General features: G+C 35.0%; 1 protein-coding gene across 1 annotated transcript in view; it reads right to left on the bottom strand.

The window, feature by feature from the left end:
• Nucleotides 1-651: 651 nt before the first annotated feature.
• Obi1 (ORC ubiquitin ligase 1) overlaps nucleotides 652-21,045 on the bottom strand; it is a 46,652-nt gene continuing 26,258 nt past the window's right edge. The window contains exon 6 of the mRNA XM_027941614.2: nucleotides 652-4,345. Within this exon, the coding sequence (XP_027797415.2) occupies nucleotides 2,803-4,345 (1,543 nt within the window). The 3' untranslated portion in view covers nucleotides 652-2,802. The remainder of the gene's footprint in view (nucleotides 4,346-21,045) is intronic.

The following is a 21,045-nucleotide window of genomic DNA, read 5'->3' as shown; positions in this document are numbered from 1 at the left end:
TTTTAAAGGAACTCTTGGGAAATTCAAACCATTCATCCTTTGTTTCCAAATATGAACTCACACACAGGAATAGAAGAGCATAAGCTCTGGAACCAGAGACCCATTTTTAAAATATGGTTCTATCCAATTTCAGCTGTGGTAACTAATCCTCAAGTTGCTTTTCTGTAAATTAGGGAGAACTACATCTCTGTCCTATCAGGGATAGGCCTCCCATGCCTGCCAGTTGTCTTCCAGGATTTAAGAAAAAGGATTAGATGAGATATAGGGGAGTAAATATTTGGTCTCAATGTTGGCTTATGTATATATAGAAGACATATTTGAAAATCTGCTAGACTTCCTTATTTGTCATGACATTAGATTATGGTAAAGACATAAAAAGTAAGCATATGTGACCAAATTCAAATTCTGTACAAACAGGAACAGCATAGGTTGATGTATGAAATATTGCTTTAGGAAGGATGAAGAGCCTCTTGAAGGTAAGCAACTGGGAAGCACTCTAGACCAACAGATTAGTAAATAAGGCTACACACTTAGATTTGCAAGACACACTATCAGTATTTGGACTAAAATACACATTCTTGGTTACAGACAGAGTGAAGCCCCTTTTTCTTAGTTCATTTGAGCTGTTATAATAAAATACCTTAGATCAGCTAATTTATTAATAGAAATTTATTTTTCACAGTTCTGAGGCAGGGGAGTCCAAAGATCAAGGCCACGTTGTAGAAGGGGACAAAGAAGCTCTTTCAGGCCTGAGTATTAACCCCATTCACAAAGGCAGAGCCCTCATGACCTAATCGCTTCCCAAAGGCCCACCTCTTAATACACTACCTTGTAGGCTAGTTTTCAACACATTAATTGGGGACGGGGTGGGGGGTGGGGTGGACATACACATACACTTAGACCATACCATCCCTACATCTACTGACAAAATTTTTAGATTTCTTCATTTGAGTTCCTAATGGATAACCATATTATCAAAGATATTTAAACTGCTAATAGCTCTGAAAGTATCCATTAGCTTTAACATATTATATATTAGCTTTTTCTGGTTGTTACTTCTGAAATTGGAAAGCATAATTCTCCAAATCATAGAAGTGATTTTGTTATATTTTTATGGTTTCATTGAATCTTGAGTCTATTACAACAAGGATCAGCATTTTTTTCTGTAAAACAAGGCAGACTGTACATATTTCAAACTTTCTAATCTATATGGTCTCTGTTGTAGCTACTCAACTCTACTGCTGTATTGCAAAAGCAGCCATAGATAGTAGGTAATCAAGTGAATATAGCTATGTTACAGTAAGACTTTATTTTAGAAACTTTGAAATGTGAATTTCATGTAATTTTCTTGTGTCATGAAATATTAATTCTTTGGATTAAAAAAAACACTTAAAAAACTAAAATCCATTTTTTGCTTATAAGCCTTTCTAAAATCTGGTATAGACCAGATTTAGTCCATGGGCCAGAGTTGAATGACCCTGTATTATAAAAAATAATTACAAATAAATTTTCCTGGTCTTTACAGGCTAATTCAATATCTGAGACATCAAGACATACAGTGCTTATGACATTCTTTATTCAATTCACATAGAAAAGCATGCAGTATTAATGTAAAACAATAAGGTATTAATGTAAAATGTTAAGTGCACATTAGATAAACAAGTCATTAGCATACAAACCCATTTTTAAAGACGTTTATAGGCATACCAAACATGTTCAGAATAATATACTTTTTCAGAGCCTAAATTAAAACTTGTGCTTAGCTCTTACCTATCCTTATCCCCTAAACTCTTCATTTAGAAAAGTTGTCCTACATACTAGCCAACTGAAACTTCTTTTTTAAAAGAAGTTTAAAGAAATATTTTTTTAAGAAAATAGAGCAAGCAAAAATGCTGCCATGCATTTCCACAAAGAACAGTAACATGCAAAGAAGAACATTATCACTATGAAAATCCCTCCCCTATGATATAAGTGGATCAAAGAACTTGGTAAAGAGTGCTTCTGTACCTATACATCTGGAACAATGAAGCTGTGATGTTGAAGCTTCTTCAAATTCAACCATGCCTTCCTTCCAAATTATGCTCAATTTCTGATTTTATATAGACACATATAGATGAGCATATATAAGCTACCTGACACAGAATGAATACTTTCATAGAGAAAATATATTCTTTCACACTAGCAGAACATTTTCACAAAAACTGGACAAAGCACAATTGTAAAAAATGCAAACATATATGTAAAATCTAACAAAAAGTAAAAGAACATTGGACTGAAGTCAGAGTGCTATTTCTTCATTAAGGCCTTGCATAAAAGATAGGCCATCACAAAACATAAATAAAGAGGAACACACAAATAACCTACACCCTAGAAAAAGCTTTAAAGAAACTCTTATGAGCAGTATGTAGACAATACTAAAAGTTTTACTTAAGAATAGAGTATTGAAGACAACTGAGCCTCATTAATAAGATTCTGTATCTAACAGTTAAATAAAATTCAAGGAAACAAAACCAACCAACCCAGATACATATAATATTCACTAAAAATAAAACAATCAAACAAAAACTTTCTCACTACTTTCTCAGGTCCAAAAGATATCTAAATAAAAATAAAAAGACCAAAGTCTTTTTCAAAATGAAATAAGTACAGTGGATACAGGTTAAGTTACCATTCTGACCTGGCATCTGATTAAAGATCATCAATTCAAAACCGTCTAGGACTTTTATAAAGGGAAAAAAGTAACTTTTAAAAATTTTTATGTTCCTTTCAGGATAAAACCACAAATAACACCTCCCTAATCAGTCAACTTTTGGTTGCTTTTGATGGACTGGCATTGGAAAGGCTGCTCTGGATTTTTCTTTTTGTTGACTGATTCACATTTTTATTCCTCTTTTCAGGCACAAAGGAAGTAGACCAAGGAGACTGAAGGTGGTTATGAAGACTGTGCATTTCTGAAGACGTCTTAAATAATGATGACCCAAACCTTTGATCTTCAAATAGTCGATGTGAACTACTTAACAAAACACCCTGGGAAAATTCTGTCTGAAACAAACAGCTTGGGGGTTTGATATCATTAGTTCCTGAATTAGAAGTAGAATGGAGTGAAAAATCTTCATTCATTTCTTGGTCTGATGGAGAGAGGAGAAAAAAGGAAGTAGGTTTCCATTCATTTCCATTTTCTAACTGATCAGTAGTTAGAGAACTTTTGGAAAGGTTTAGCTTAGTTCTTTCTTCCAGCTTTTCAGATTCTTCAAGAAATTCACTGCCTTGAGAAGACTTTGATAACCCATCCAAATCCACAGACTTAAAACCATTATTACAAGGGCTCTTGCTATTGTCTGACTCTGACATCATTGAATCCAACTCAGAGATTTTGTCAAGGTAAGCAGCATCCATTGATGCTTCGCTGGATGTTCTTGTCCGATTCATTTCAAAAGAGCGAATACAATTCAGCCTCTTGGATAAACATGAGCCTGACTTCTCACTCAATTTTAATGATATTTCTCCGACAGAATTTGCTATTGTGTTCTCCTCTGAATTTTCAAAATCCAAGCTTTGGGCATAGCTTGTGGAGCAACAATCCCAAAATCCTGTCTTTGGGGAAGTAAAACATTCTGATTTTTTTTCATTTTCATTTCTACTTGTATCATCTTCTGAAGAATCTTTATTACAAACATTTTGAGAATCACAAAAATCATCAAACACCAATTTTCTGAGATGGTTTGAGTGCTTTTTAGAACTTCCTGCTTTGACCACAGAGCTTTCTCTATTTTCTGGTGTATTTAGCTGAAGGCAACTAAGGGACAAAGGAGTACAAGGGGCTGGAAGATCATAAAGCTCTTCATCTTTAAAGGGTACACAGTCATTTGGTTTATTACTCCACTCTCCTTCCAAATAAGTATCCATACTTGTATCTGTCACATCTAACATTATTTCTACTTGTTTTTGGTATATATCTTTGTTCTTAGGACAGTTTGATTCTGTTTTGCTAGTGTTTTCCTGTCGGGCAGAACTGGTGTCAGAGATTCGGCCACTGGAGGGCTTTGCCAGGTGGACAGTAATGGAGGCAGATGAGCCAGGTTGCTTTCTGGCACTATCACCTTGGTTCTTCGATGCCACATCCTCCTCACTACTTTTGCTCCCATTGCCATCTGCAGAAAGCGCTCTCTGGCAAATGGAATCCATAGTTTCCTTCTCTTCACTTGAATTTTTTAGTTGTGCAACTTGAGATTCTAGTTCCTCTATATACTTATCACTCCGTTCCAGGGCTTTCTTGAGGCGATTGGTTTCACGTTCATACTGTTCTACTTTGGACTGCAGAGCAGCAACTGTAAACCTTCCAAACCTAGAAGGAATGGAAGGATAATTAATCTCATAGTTCAAGCTGTTTTCTTTTCAAAGTTTAAAAGTGCAAACTGTCCCAGCACATTCTAATTTCACATAACAATGACATTTCAAGCCACTTAGTGAATAGAACAAAGCTATACCAGATATTATATCTTCAAAAATCATTTCCCCACCTATGTACTAATAAGCATATGATTATAGCAAAGATCTAAAAGGATATTGTAGTGGTAGAATCAGACTACTGGTAAGCAAGAGGCAGAAACTCACTGATGATTTCCTTTCCAAGAACTAATTCTATCAATTCAGTTCATATATGCATGAAGAGTTATCCCCTAAAACAATGGCAAAGATTTATGATAACATTTGAACAGTGGTCCACATCTTGAAATATTTACATTCAATCATTTTCCTATTGTAGAGCAGTGTTTTACAATACATTTCTTATACAATGTCACCTTGTCAAACATAAAACACCAATTTGAAATTCAGAAACTCAGAAGTCTGAGGAGGGGTGGTTTTAAATACTTATTTGGACCCTTTCAATTACAGCCACCCTCTGTATGAAGATTTTCTGTGGCCTTTCTGAGCAGTAGGCTTTAATTCATTTCAGCTTTACTTATTTTTGGCATTTTACAATTTAGGATATCAATCTCATTTCTTCCAACTCTGAAATACAAAGTCAGTCCTTATGGTTCCAAAATAGTATGCATAAAAACATTTTTACATTTTCTGAACAGGAACATTGTGGACACGGACTAGAAAGAACATATCAAAAATTTACTCTTTTTACCTGGTATTTTTTCCCATTGTTCTGTCAAGAACGGGTACTGGGTTCAGCTCAAAAAATAACTTTTGAGCACCTACTATAGGTTAAGAGGTCTATTTAAGGCGGACACACACATGAATGAAACTATTCCAATTCCAAGGAAGAGAAAATATCCAGCTTAAATTCTATCTGACCACTAAGGAAAATTCTATCTTTCAGGAAACTGTAAGAAATGAGTAAAAAAAATAAGCCCATAAAAAGTATTTTTCCTCTACCAAGATTATTGTCAAGAGCTTCAATCAACTTTTTGATGACATATATTGATCCACCTCTAAGAATTCAGGGATGACCTGTTTGCCGGAAGGTATTTGAAAAGGTAACTTCTAAATTTTGTTTTTATCTTTGGGTTTATCTTTGTATCCCCCCCCCCCATTATAAAAATAATTACAATTAAGAAAATTTATTAAGTATTAAAAAAAAACTATAAAGGAACACAAGGAGCCAACAGTAACTGCACCTCCTAGAATCAACCACACATTTTAGACAGTCCATCACCATCTATAACCCCTGGCCCAATTTACTCCCAGTTCAGCAACAACATGATCCTTGCTCTCTTGTTACTAAGGGAAAAAAGCAGAGGCAAAAGTAAATATAGAATCATAAAATCTCAGGATTAGAAAGGGCTTTAAAAGACATGATTGCTTAATATTGATCTATTCACTACAATTAACTGTGAACTCCCAGGGAGAGTGTACTCCCTTCAACTTTTAAAACACAAAGCAAAACCACGGGCTTAACTAAAACAAAAACAACTACTAAAACAAGTCTCTCCATCTTAAAAGACAAAGTTTACTACTATGAGTATCTGGTTAAGTAAATGACAGTTTTTCCTCTTTGTTTAAAATGTGTTAGCCCATAAATGTACTTGACAGGTGTACTTTTGTGAGAGAAGTATTAAAAAGTGGACAAAGATTAAGTGTATTTCACAAAAATGTTTGTCAGTTATTGACTTTTTCTGGCATAATCAAATAACCTACATGTTTTAAAATGGAAAAACCATGTAGCATGTTTATTTAATGCAAACAGCAAAAGTGACAGCCTTACATTTGCTTACCAAGATCAAATTTGTTCTTTTTTTTTTCAAAGTGCAGTGTTTTAATAAAGGTATCCTCATATGAAAAAAAAGAAAGAAATCAAATGATTTAAAATTAAATCATGCTACTAGATAGTAAGTCAGATGTTACCAAAAGATATAGCTGGGAACTCACAGACCTACATAAGGAATGATAAATGACAAATAAGAATATTTTTCAATAGCAATGTCTTGTTCCAGGTTTTAGCTTGGAATGTCAAACGTATTAAGACACTATTTTCCCCTACATTGTTTCTTTTCTTCTCTCTCTCTCTCTTTTTTTCCCCCCTATGGTGTTGGGAATAAAACTCAGGACCTTGAGCATGCTAGGCAGGTGCTCCATTACTGATCCACATCGCCAGCCTTATTTGTGTTTTTAAGACATAACAAAGAATTCTGTTTGAAATTATTGATATCCCTAACCAAATTTTTTTGTTATTTCAGACAGAAAGCTAAAGTGCTATGAGAACTAACAACAAAGGCCAGCAACAGAATGCACTCAAGAGGGACAAGCAAGTAGGAGTCACTGATGGAGTTAGAAATGTTTTTTCAAAGCTCACTGTCCCTAATTCTCCGAAGCTCCACTTCAACACTTTACAAGTCTATAATACTTAGTGATCAGATCTTTTTACCATGCTAATAAGAGACCCAGGCTGGTAGTCAAACTGACAGAAATATGTAATGAAAGCAATGAAATCAATCAATTAATTAATCAGTCTATGTAATTTATCTGTTTTCTAGCTCCATAAGAGTAGAAGTTTTAAGAGAGTAGGGAATTTGACTGTCTTACATTCACTATTAGATCCCTAGAATAATTCCAATTACACAGCTGTCCCTTATTAAATACTTCTTCAATAAATGTTACTCTCCTACTTTCACATACATGAGTGCCTTACATGAAGATGGTCAACACCACAGAATAAGTAAGCCTAAATAAAGGTCCTTGGTCCTATTTTACATAAGTATTATGAGAGTCACTATATTACTAAACCACATGTGCTTCAGACATTTGACTGTTTACTTTCTTTTATTATTGACACCAAGGAAACCACCCCAGACTAACATATACACAGTATCTGCTTTTTAATTGTACGTTTAACATTCTATAAAGGTCCATCCAAAAAACTTCTGTTTTTACCTTAATAAAAGAATACCAGATGAGACTATTTTTTAAATATATTTATAATTTTTTTTGTATGTGGTGCTGAGAATCAAACCTAGTGCCTTGCAAATGCTAGGCAAGCACTCTACCACTGATCCAGAACTCCAGCCCCTCTCACAGACTTTGTTTTTTTGACAGTACTGGGGATTGAACCCAAGGCCTTGTACATTCGAGGCAAGCAATCTACCAACTGAGCTACATCCTCAGTCCCCAGATGAGACTTTTGACAGTACCTGTATTAAATTTGACAAAGGGAAATTTATCACATAGAAATAACATTTAGGGATACATACATGATGTTGTACCTCCATGGAATAACAGTTAGGATAAAAGCTTATCTTTGGAGCCAGGCATGGGCACACACCTGTAATCCCAGAGGCTCAGGAGGCTGAGGCAGGAGGATCAAGAGTGTAAAGTCAGCCTCAGCAACGGTGAGGCACTAAGCAACTCAGTGAGACCCTGTCTCTAAATAAAATTAAAAAATAAGGCTGGGGAATGTGGCTCAGTGGTTGAGTACCCCTGAATTCAATGCCCAGTACCTCCTCTTTCCAAAAAATATTATCTTTGAGTTTTAAAAAATACTCATTTATTCATGTTAATTCCAGATATTTCCAGAGTACATAATATTAAATGAAACAATGCCAAGGCAAGCCAGAGGGATGGTGCTGGGGATCAAACCCAGGGCCTTGTGCATACAAGGCAAGCACTCTACCAACTGAGCTACAACCCCAACCCAGCCAGAGGGATTTCTAAGATCATTTATCATAATTCCTTTTCCTGAGCAAGTTTCAAAATGGGGTATTTTTATAAACATTTCATTAGAGATCTAAAGACTTTGATTTTGAAAGTAGCATGAGGGCCAAAGACTTCATTATGCCACAGAAACACTGTAGAGCAGTTTGGGGAAAGCAACTTCCAATGAAGCATATTCTGCCAGAATCTACAAGTATCAAGGATTTTTTCAGCTAGCAATGCTAACTGAGGCATACATTCTGGATGAGAAACAAAGGATGAGAGTTTGCCCTTGTCCAAACGACTACAGAGGCACAAGATTGTTCCTTCCCTGCTAGAAGTAAAAGAAATTACAAGTCCTACTTATTTGAACTTTGAAACACTGTAACTACAGTAAGAGCATCTCTAAAAAAATATGCTTAAGACCACATTTTTTTATAGCTCATTACATAGAAGGAACAAGATATGATTAAGAGGGGTTAGAACAAATGAAATAAAAGAGTAAATGTCAGAACTGAGCAATTTATTTGCTTTTTGACTCCTCCATTTGAACTGAAGCTCCAGGAGTGCAGGAAGTTTGATTATTATATTCATTGCTAGATACCTAGAATAATTCCAACTATACAGCAGTCCTTTGTAAATGTCTTGAATAAATATCATTCTCATACTTTAAAGACACAATGCTGCTATTAACTAGTTGTGAAAGTGTTGCCTCTCTGATTCTTAACCCCAGCAAATTCATTAATCCCAGTGATTACCCAAACTACCAAACTTCAGAAAGTAAATGGCAGCATAATATTCGCATAGTTCTGCACCTTGCTCTTTTCATGAAATTAGTATATCTCGGTCATTTTCCATATTAGTTCAAAAAGAACCCTAAAGAGTTTATTCATTTATTATTATTTATTACTATTTTATTGGTCCATTATACTTACACATAATCACAGGATTCACTCTGATATATTCATATGTAAATAGTGCATAATTTGATCTGTTTCATTCTCCAAATCCCCTTCTCTCTGCCCTCCTCCCTAGGAATCCTCTAGACTACTGGTTTCTCTTCTATTTTCATGTCATTTTCTTTCATTCTTTTTTTTACTTCCACACATGAAAGAGAGAGGGAAAAAATATAATTCTTGACTTTCTGAGTCTGGCTAATCTCAATAAGCATATGCAATGGAGTTCCAGTCAGCTGGAACAAAATTAGGTCATTTGCAGAAAGACCTTCTTGAGGAACAAGAGGGACACAGGAGAAGTGAACCCACTTATTCAATTTCATATCATTTCCTTACTTGTTAGCTGAGGTTATAGTAAAGCAAAGTAAAATTAATCTTTGGATCTGAAACAGCTTTTGTGATATGATCTACCAGACAGGTTTTCAGTGCTTATACCCTTGTTTAAAATGGTTATAAAATGCACAGATTTTATTCACCCTGGTTCAGTTAATAATACCAGTCACCAAACAACATGGGTCAGTTTTTAGTTGTTACATTATATTAACTGTGAGTATTATATTAGGTAAAGTCTTTACTTCTGAATTTTCAGTTCATAAAAAAGTTCAGAAATAACAGATGGGGATCATGGTCAGTAACCAATCAAAGTTTAACAGTAATTGGTTACTGGCATCTACTATGCAGTTAACAGCAAATAATATAGTTGTGCTACTTCCTTGTCTTCTACTGAAAACCCATATGACATTAAAAATAGACAAGCAAAAGACAGAATTGGCCAACAAGATGAAGGTGTAGCAGAGAAAAAAAAACTGTTAAAGCTGGAAGTGAAATTAGAATTGAACATAAATGTAGTTATGAAGAAACTGCTGATGGTTGGAATGTTATGACAATGATAGCCCATTGTCTCCTTAACACATTCAAGAGATTCTAGACATGCCAGAGAAACTTAAAAGAGGCAAACTTACTGACAGAGTTGAGAAAAATAGTTGTGGTAAAAGGATAAAGATATCTAGAGGAAATGCAGACAGACAAAAACAAAAAAAAATCACATTAAGCTTGAAGAGATATTTTACTACATTGAGAGCAGAGAGGATAAAATGTTGGAAGTTGAGGGCTGGGGTTGTGGCTCAGTGGCAGAGCGCTTGCCTCGCACATGTGAATCACTGGGTTCGATCCTCAGCACCACATAATAATAAATAAACAAAATAAAGATGTTGTATTCATCTATAACTAAAAAATATTTTTTAAAAATGTTGGAAGTTGGTGCAAATGTAGGAGTGATAATTCATCAAAGTATCCAAAAAATGCCATCATATCATAAGTTATATATATGATGACAAGGCAGATCCTACTGAAATATTCTCTGTAAGTTTTATACAAAGAAATAACATTTTAATTCTCAATGTTACATAAATATTAGTGCCCTACATACTAATTTAACTGTATTTTCATGTCCATATACTATAATTGACAGTAAGAACTAAAATTTTGACAGATACTATTAAAGACCATCAAACAATTGTAATTTTACCCATTAAGATCTCTTTGCATGGTTTTAGCTTGCATTAATCATTTTGCATTAACCATGCAAAGTAACAATTACTTATAACAATTGTTAATATGAATGAAAACCAATTACATTTATGTGAGCCTCAAAATTTTTTTCTTTAAAGAGTTACCAAATTACTCTAAGAAAGAATGACCCATCCATAGAGTATATGTTATAGTACAGTTGCCTGTCTTCATAACTATAATTGTGTATCTTTTCATTATCTGACTTTCAGAGTAAGTCAATCAAGTGTCTTATTTTAAACATACAGAGAAGTAAAATTTCAGAGAAAGGAGCTTTCCATTGTTCCTTTCCCTTTCCTAAGTTATCCTCTGGAAACACAATCTCCCAATTAAGGAGATTCAATGAGTTCACAAACTCCTCTTTTTGATTACAAATAACTTGGGTGAGTAGCCTATGCCATGAGCTCATTAAGAAATGATTGGAGTGGAAACAAAATGAGAAGTTCTGGTACTAAGTCTCTGCCCTGTGAGTATGTGCATAGAGTGGGGGTAAGTAGGCACATTTTATGTAAAGGGAGAACTAGGATTGTAGGAAACTCAAAACCATATTTGGTGGTCAGGGAGAGGGCTCAAATGCCCTGGCATCCTTTTTATCTCATCTGCTTCGTATGAGTTGTTTGCACATTACCCATATCTATTTCATGCTAGTATATGTGTTGGCAGGGCTGGGGAGAAGCACTGTCTTTTAAACTACTAGTGAAGCTCTGGGAAGTATCCCATGTATTTTGATCTGCTGCTGAGTTTTATGACTAGACAATAATTCCTCAAGAGTTTTCTCTTTTAAAAATTAAGCATTCAGTTACAAAAATATTACATTCCTAATTGATCATATGTTGGTTCCACAAAAATGTTACATAATGAGGCATACTGAGAGAAAACAGAAAAAACATATTTCCCTCCTGGAAATTCAAGACAGAAAATTTCTGTTCCTTGGCCCATCATTCAAAAAAACAAATGAAGGGCTGTGGCTGTGGCTCAGTTGTAGAGTGCTTACCCCATGTGTATGAGGCACTGAGTTCAATTCTCAGCACCACATATAAATAAATGAATACAATAAAGGTCCATCAACAACTAAAAGATATATTTAATAAAAAAGTGAAATTTTAGCTGGAATTTACCAAGAATAATTATAACAAATCTTTAACAGTAATATAAAGACTACTATTGACAATGATATTGACACTAAGAATAGCAGCAGCTACAATTTATTGTATATATATTTGGAGTCAAATACATTGCTATAATCTTAATGCTTATTATCCCATTTAATCAACATGTCAACTTTATAAAGCAAAACCCATTATTATTTTAAATATAAGAAATGAGAAGCTTACAAAGGTTAAAGCTCTTGTTCAAAGTTATATAATAGGTCAAGTAGCAGGAATCCAAGTCTCTTACTCTAAATGCCACCTCCAAAACCATGTGACCTTGAGATCCCTTTTTAAGTAATATCAGCACCTATTTACACCTGATTTAACTTTGTATCACTCTGTATCAAAAGTATCACACTTTGTATCAAATTTTATTGAGCATGAAGTCTACTACATGCACAGTCAATAAAATAACATGTTGTACTATTTATTGGTAAATACATTTCTACTACAAACATAGAAAACAAATAAGAAAACTGTAGGAATACATACAGATAGGTGTGTATGAGATCAATAAACATCTATATACTATTTATGTTCTAGGCACAAACTCAAGAATATTTTGAAACTTTCACAGATCATTTATTAAAGTGGCCTTTCAGGAAAGTATAGCATTGACAGATCTCCCTGGTACATACCAACCCATATATTTTAACCAGAGATATGAAGACAATGGAACAAAACCATGAACTAAAAACAATGTACTTAAATGTGCTAAGTATAAGAACCTGCCTGCCTATCTCAGGGCTATGGTTATAGCTCAGTGGTAAAGTACTCGCCTTGCATGTGGAAAGCACTGGGTTCGATCCTCAGCACCACATAAAAATAAAAAAAGGTATTGTGTCAATCTACAACTATTTTTTTTTTAAAAAAGAACCTGCCTATCTCATAAATAATCAGTATGTATCATTAACTATAAGAAAAAGATACTTCTCATATGAAATGCACAAAATCATAAATAAAAATTGCAAGGCCTAAACATATCATAGGTTACTTGTCTCAGGATCTAATTTGGGAGAATAAAAAAGCACAAGCTATGTTATATTGCATGTTGGTTTTATCACAAAAAAAAAGAAAGCATTTCAATATTTGTAAGAATAACAAAATGCAATTTCTTTCTTAAAGACAAGCTGACATAAACAAGGAAAACAGAGTCAGGCCCTTGAAGTAGTTCTTCCCTCCACCCTCCAAAAGTCCTGTTTAAAAAACAAGGTAGAGTCTGTTTTTCAAGTTTTCAAATGGAAAGCAGCATTTAAAAATAACAGGTCATATTAATAATACAATTTTAAATGAAAATCTTTTGTTTATTTTATTAAGCCAACCATGTATTTGTAGTTAAGGATTTGGTGTTGAAACTAGCAATCCTTAAAATAAACGATCTGAATGGTGGGTGGCAAATGTGAACTGAAAAGGAACAGACTAGTCCCATTTGTGCTAAGTCTTTAATAAGGACTGACCTGCACACAAAGGACTTAAGAAAGAGAACTAAACTGTTGTTTCATGCTAACTACTCCTCTTCCCTGCTTCTGGGTTGACTGAGACTTGGTCTCTGTCTCTTTGGAAACTGTAACTGGTTAGTCTCTATTTCCAAGGCTTCTTTCTTTTCTTCTCTCTGCCCAGCACACTGGAGAAAGCTGCCAAAAATAGGATGCCTAACTCTAAGTACTATTTTCTTCACACTGCCTGTGAGATAGACTACATTTCTTACTGTGACTAAATTTCATTCTGTTTGGTAAATATATTTCATTTCTATTCCATGGAGATATATCCTAATTTTCTCTCTCCTCCAAAAAAAGATTGGCCTTGAAGTCTGTATGACATCAATGGTATCCTAATCTTTCAACAGGACAGAATATTAAAATATTCTATTTATTATTCTTTTACAGCACTACCAGGAGTAAAGGACATATCTTTTCCCAAAATATAATAACAAAAAATCTCAATAGTGTAAAAGAGTTTGACTATTATTCAGTAACAAAATCACACACAAAAATCCTCTGGACTGTTTGTTTATGCATTTTCCACTATCTAAATATACACATTCTATCTCATATGATGAGCAATCTGAAATAAAATAAAACAAGAAAATTGTGATGCAGCTTTCCTGTAATTATTACTCAGGTGAGTTATAGAGGACTAATGTGTGCTGAGGGAGACTATAAGGAAGGAAAACAAAAGAAACAGAAGTCATCCCTATTCTCAAACAGTTCAAAATCTGACAATCATATGCTTCATTATTGGCATGCACTGTAGGTTCCTAAAATATTTTATCAATACAATAAAGACAAGTTGATAGAAAACTGTAGTAACTGTCTATCCCCAATTAGCTGAAAATCCAGAGAAGGGCCCCTCAGGTGGCTGGGGGGCCTGAGCACAACTGGCTGTCACAGTCTGGCCCCAGGGTATCATCAGGCTCACGGACAATCTACAAGTTCCCCTTCCGGGAAAACCAAAGGGCATAGCTAAATCAGTCATCAGATCAGGCTGGGGTCAAATACCAGAAATCATCGTATTTGTCAAAGTAAAATCATGAAAAACAAAAAAAGGCCAGATAGGTCAAGAAGGGGCAATAGCCAAAGTCAGACCAGCAGTGCTGATGACAGAGAAGGCTGGAAAGGCACTGGCATGTCTTGAGACACAGTTTAGGGAGAACAGACCTGTGAACTAGAACTAGGCCACAGTTTAGAGTCAGCATAGAGACAGGTAGGCCAGAAAAATCTGGTAAAGGAAAGAGACTCACACAAGACCAGAGCTGTGCAAGGTCTTAAATTGCCTCCTCTGTTCCCTTTTCTACTTCACAATCTCTGGTACAATTTAGAGAGAAAAACTTCAGGAAATTTCTTGTTTTCTTTATTTGGAGAAAATGCTAGGAACCTCTGATTTTTTCCCCTCTTAAAACTTCTGTATTTTAAGCTTCAAGGAAACTCAAAATCTTAACAACCTGGTTAGTTCCCTGAAAGTGCTAATACAGACCATTAGAGTATAAGGGCTCCTTCCTTCTTCCAGGCCCCAGCGAAGGAATACACACACATAATACACACACACACACACACACACATACACACACACATATGTATTTTGTGTAAAAAGAAACATATGTGCATTTAAAAAATATGCCTCAGTGGCAGTGAGCTGGCAGATTACCTCGGCATGACAGTCATAAAACTGATCAGTATACAACATAAATGTTAAAACAAAGGTTATGAGAATAATCAGAAGAATAAAGTGTTCCCTCTGGAAAAATCATAGAGGGTCTCACAGATAAATGACAACTGGGCTAGATTTTAAAGGATGTTTATGAATGAAACAGGAAGAATGAAAAAATAAAGGCACTGGAGAACACCAAAGAAAGCAAGGGAAAGGCAAGAACAAAGATAGAAAAGTACAGCATGACATGGGAAATGTAAGCCCAGTAGAAATTCATCATGGCCACAGCAGAGAACAGAAGGGGAAAGCTTAAGAGGCAAGAAGGTTAAGCTGAAAGTGATTTAGTCAAGAGCCTTGTTTACTATACTAAGAAACTGGGCTTTAATATGCAATCAAAGGAGGGAATCACCAAAGGTTATTTAATAGATGAGGGAGATGACCAGATTCATATTATGGAATTCAGGCAACAATAAACTACATGCTGAAGGTTTACCATGAAAAAGAAGGGTAAGCAGTCAGAGCTTATTAAGAAACGCTAAGCATGAAATAACGTAAATCTAAATTAGTGGGAATAAGAAGAAATGGATGACAAAAGCTTTAAAAGAAGTACATTACAAAGAACAAACGAAACAACCAGATGTGGGTGAGGGAAAATGGTGGAAAAACATAAGACTGAAGTTTTTATTTTTGGGGCTTGGCAGAAGGAAGGAGTCCTTATACTCTTTACTAGATGAGTAGTGAAGTCAATAAGCAGGAAAAATAAGCAAGAAATAAATAATAAGATAATAAATAATCAATAAGCAAAAAAATAAATATTTTTTTTTGGGGGGGGAATAATGGACACAATTATTTAGAGACAGACAGACACACACACACACATACACACACACACACACACACACACACAATTACCCCCTCCTACCTCCATCTCCTTTATTTTACAGATTGTGCTAAGACACAGGATTTTCTTACATAGTATTTCCTCTCAAGAATATACTGTCCACATTTAACATAAAGAAAATTATGGCTCTAAGAGGATAAGTAGTGTATCCAAAGTCAAATGGCCCCCTTTCACAGAACTTAGATAAGAAAAGTTGAAATACTTTTCCCCAAAATGACAGAGATAGTAGGTAGACAGAGCAATGTTCAATCCTAGGGTGTCTGGCTCCAGAGTCAGTTTTCAAAATCAACACAATCTACTTATTAACCATGATTTTATTATTTTGGCATAATAATAAGACAAAGTAAGTAAGTAAGTAGAAATCCTGAAGGATAGGCTGTTTTCAATTGAATGATTAGGAAAGGTTTCTCTCAACCTGGTAACTAAAGATCTAGAAGCAGAACATGCTAAACAGAGGAAGAATACTTTGTTCTTCCTCTGTTGAATGCAGTATGTTTTAGACACAGAAGAAGGCCAGTAGAGCTGGACAGAGATAAGCCAGGTGGGTGAGAATAAGATGAAAAAGAAAAGGCAGATATAGATTAGCTTGTCAACAGTCTAGATTTCATTTTAGGAAAATGAGCAATTTTACGCAAGAAGTTTAAATAACTTGATCTAAATTTTCCTAAAATATGGTGAAAAAATGAATTAGGTAGAGCTAAGACAGAGTGGAAGCAGCAAAATTTGAATCCAGGCAGTCTATTTCTAGAGCTAAGCTATTTACCACTATGCTTTGTGATGAATTTAAGGCACAGGATATCTGGTGACAGTACAAAATAGAAACATGTATCTGTAGTTCAGAAGAGAAGGTACAGCCAAAGATTTAGTTTTATTTTACAATTCTGATATACAGATATACAGGTAGGTGAGCACTAAGGCCATGAGAGTAGCTGAGATAGTTCAATACAATACAGCAAAAAGGGAAGAAAGCTCATGTCATAATCTATGAAGTCTAATCTTAAAAGAAATAGTACTACTGTCTCAAGAGTATCTAGAACCTTTATTATTCCTTAAAAGAAGTTAGCCCACTGATTAAGACTGGTTTAAAATGACAAGCCTTGGGACTGCTATGTAGTAAAATGAGCTGGAAGCATGAAGACATTATCAAATCCAAAGATCTCACTAAAGACAAAATAACAGAATGCAGAGCATTCTTAAATATATATTAATAGAAAGAGAAGCCTTTAATCCAATTAAACTAATTTTGATAAAAATGACCTGTAGAGTTTTGTACATGAAGCTTTACATACCATACTATTAAGGTGACTTAGCAGCTGAGGGCAAAAACAGTTCCTCTGCTAAAGACTCACACCTGGTGACATGGGCCAATCCCTGCCTGGAGTGGCTAGTGAAAATATAAATAAATAAATGAATGAATAAAAATGGTATAACTAATAGGGAAACCTGGGAAATAAGGTACAACATTTTCAAATGCTTTTCAAATGCTTTCTAAGTAAATTCCTTATACCTCTTTGACCTAAAAAAAATCACTAACAAATGCCTAACCCCATCAAGGACAGATATATCCATGTTTCCTGATTCAGTTTTGGGGGCAGTAACTGAAGTCTAGAGATTCAAGGAATATGAGAAATTCAATACCAAACTGTTGTCCCTTCAGTTTCTTTTCCTTATTGACATTTCCTACCATGAGAAGGTGTGATACTCTTTTGACATTCCCTACAATGTTTAGAGAAGACGATGGTGGATGTAGTGAGTCCTGCTAGCTGCCATGTTAAGTGGGGCGATGACGGTCACAATGGAGAGAGATGAAAATTACAGCATTTCTTCTCTGATAAATTTGAGGAGGAAGCCTCTGTTTCCTGAGCAGTAACATGATGCATGTCTACTACTGAAGAGCTATAGAGACCACTTAGTACTCCTTTCAGGCAGAAGTTGTTTCCTCTTGTTCAGATTGCTTCCTCCTCACTGAAATCTCCATGCTTCAAAGCTAGTCTTAAGTCCTGCCTTTTTGATGCAAAAGGCATCCCATTTGCCATTTTCTGAAGTCATATCACTATCTTCTATTTGGCTTAATATTTGTTTCATGGCTTTTTTTTTTTTTTTTTTGAGGGCAGGGATTGAACTCAGGGGCACTCTACCACTAAGCCTATTTTGTATTTCATTTAGAGACTGTCTCACTGAGTTACATAGTGCCTCACTTTTGCTAAGGCTGGCTTTGAACTCCTGCCTCAGCCTCCCAAGCCACTGGGATTATAGGCCTGTGCCACCATGCCTGGCTTGTTGCATGTATTTTTTATCTCTTGCTTTCATTACACTACAAGTTTCCTGGACCATATTTTGGTGGTTTTAATTTTTAATTATAAAAATTTTTAAACATTCAGAAGTAGAGAGAACAGTATAATTAACCACCATATACTCATCTCCAACATTCAACCATGATCAAGATTTTTGCCTCATTACCCTTATACATACATCTTTTTTTCTTTTGCTAAAAGTATTCTATTGTACTTTTTTTTTTTTCAGTAGGCATTTCTAAAACAAAATATGGTGCCACAGACCGAATGTTTGTATCCCTCCTCCAAATCCTATGTTATATTACATCCCTAAGATGATGGTATGTGGAGTTACGGCTTTTGCGGGGAAGAACCATTGGGGGCCTTCAGGTCATAAGAATGAATTCCTGAAGAATGGGATTAGTGCCCTTGAAAGAGGCTCCAGGTATGTGAAAACAAAGCCAAAATATAGCCTTCTATGAACCAGGATGCTGGTCCTTATAATACCTCAATTCTGCCAGCACTTTGATCTTAGACTTCCAGGATGCTGAAAGTGTAAGAAATAAATTTCTATTATTATGAGCCACACAGTGTGTGAGTATTTTGTTATAGCAGCCCAAATGGACTAAGATCAAGGTATATTTTCTTAAGTAGCCATGTTAACTAAACCAAATTAACACTTAATTCCTTGATACCATTCAATATCTGTTCCATAGTCAAATTTACCCAATTGCCTCAAAAATGTTTGACAATCAGTTTGTTATTAATCAGTATCCTAATAAGATGGGTTAAGATGTCTCTTCACACTTTTTGCGGGGAGGTACTAAGGATTGAATCCAGGAGCACTTAACCACGAGATATATCCCCAGCCCCTTTTGAATTTTTATTTTGAGACAGTGTTTTGCTAAGTTGCTTAGGGCCTTACTAAATCAATGAGGTTGGCCCCAAGTCCCTACTGATTTAATGAAGAAATTTACTTATTTTTTCTATTAGATGTACCACATTCTGGATTGATCTGTATGTTTCTTCATTGTCTTAGGAGCTATGTTTTGCTTTCACTTAGCTAATATGTACTAGGTCCAGCTCATGAGCCTCAACTGTATAAAATGCAGTAGATACAACAATGAATACAATAACTATAGTCCTGTTTCAAACAGTTCAAGAAAGTAATAAAAACAAATGTTAATTACTATCAGCTGTGATATGTGCTAAGAAGGGAAAGTATATAACAATAAGAGAAATTATAGCAAGAGAACCTAACCTACTTTAGATGTCAGGAGGAGTATTTATTTTATATAGTTTAAAGCCCCTTGTACACTGTTAAGTAAAAAACAATAAGGACAACAGTATTTCTGGGTTGGCTGGTGAGTTTTCTTCATATTATTAGCTTTGTAAACTAAAAGATATATCACCATCCCTTGAGTTTTGAACATCAGACCCTATTTTCTAAGAGTCTACATCTTCAGCTCTTTTCATTTTTTATTTTGAGACATGGTCTTGCTAAGTTGCTGAGACTGGCTTTGAACTTCTAATCCTCCTGCCTCAGTCTCCCAAGATTACAGGTATGTGCCACTGTATCTGGTCAGACAATCAATTTCTAAGAAAGAACAGATGGATGTTATTGAAACCTAGAGGCATATGCTCATTAGGCTATCTACTACACTTTCCTAATAGGGTTTTTAATTTAAAGTTGAGAAAGGAAAAATGCCCAGACACATTTTAAGATTTCATATAATGGAAGGCATAACACAGAAAAGACAGTAGCAGAGGAGTTAAATGACAATCCAGACCTTCATTTTAAAGGATTATAATACAGTTTTTTAAGATATTAAAAACAATACCATCTACTTAAGACCAATATACATATTGAAGTCCCCCTTAATTTATACTAGATTTAAGTCTACCTGTTTGGGAAATAGCATCATAGTTGTTTGAGTGTCTTGAAAAAAAAAAAAATACATTCTGCTATGGACTGTGGACTGAAGTGAATACTTCCAAAATTCATACATTGAAGTCCTAAACCCCAAAATGACTGTACTTGGGAACAGTTAAGATCAGTGTCCTTATAGGAAGATAAGAGACTAGAGTGTTTTCATTCTTCTATCCCTACTGTAGGGTGTTTTTTATCCCTGTGTAGGGTATTTTTTTAACGGAAGCCTAAGCTGACTAACATAACTTCCTAATTTTTTCCCTCTCTACAGTATCTAAGTCTTAAAGCTCTCTCTTCTGTAATGATTTGTAGAATACATCTGTTCAACTTGTAGGATACATTAGAGACTAAGACCATGTGTATAAAAAGTATTCCTTTATATCTAACCAAGCAGACAAGAGAAAAAATAAGGAATTAAAGCATTTTCTAACCTGAGGGAATGAAATGGAAGAGTGATTTTTGTTTGCATTTACTCTCAAATTCTTGAAATTTCATATTCTTTTCTGTAAAACTAGGAGCTCTCCTAAGGTAAACCATATCTGGATATTTTCAGCTGTGGTCAGCTTCTCTCCGAATCCCACTAGGGTTTGGTGATGCAAAGTAAACAAGGCTATAAATCAAATGCAATGCATTTAATACCTCAATGCATTTCAAATTGATCTGGAATAGGGTCAGCTTAAATCATTTTTCAAGGGAAACTGTTCCTTTCCATGAAGGAAGTTAAAGATGGCAAATCCAAAAATTATAGTGAGTGGATTCAGATGTGAGGCTGCTTATTTGAGAATGGAGGCAAGGTTGCCTCAGGTGAGATTCTTCGGTTATTTATCTGGTTGAAGGCATGGATATTTAAAAACACATCCTTGTGGCTGGCATTACATCTGAAATCTGGTGGGCAAATTTTCAAGAAATAAAAGCTACAAACAAATAGCTTCTGTTCCATTCAGCATGCTGTAGGAAATGGCTAATGGACAAGCATTAC

Source organism: Marmota flaviventris, chromosome 4 (genome assembly GCF_047511675.1).
Source record: "Marmota flaviventris isolate mMarFla1 chromosome 4, mMarFla1.hap1, whole genome shotgun sequence".
Taxonomy (NCBI): Eukaryota; Metazoa; Chordata; class Mammalia; order Rodentia; family Sciuridae; genus Marmota; species Marmota flaviventris.
This window is presented reverse-complemented; position numbering and strand designations above follow the sequence as displayed.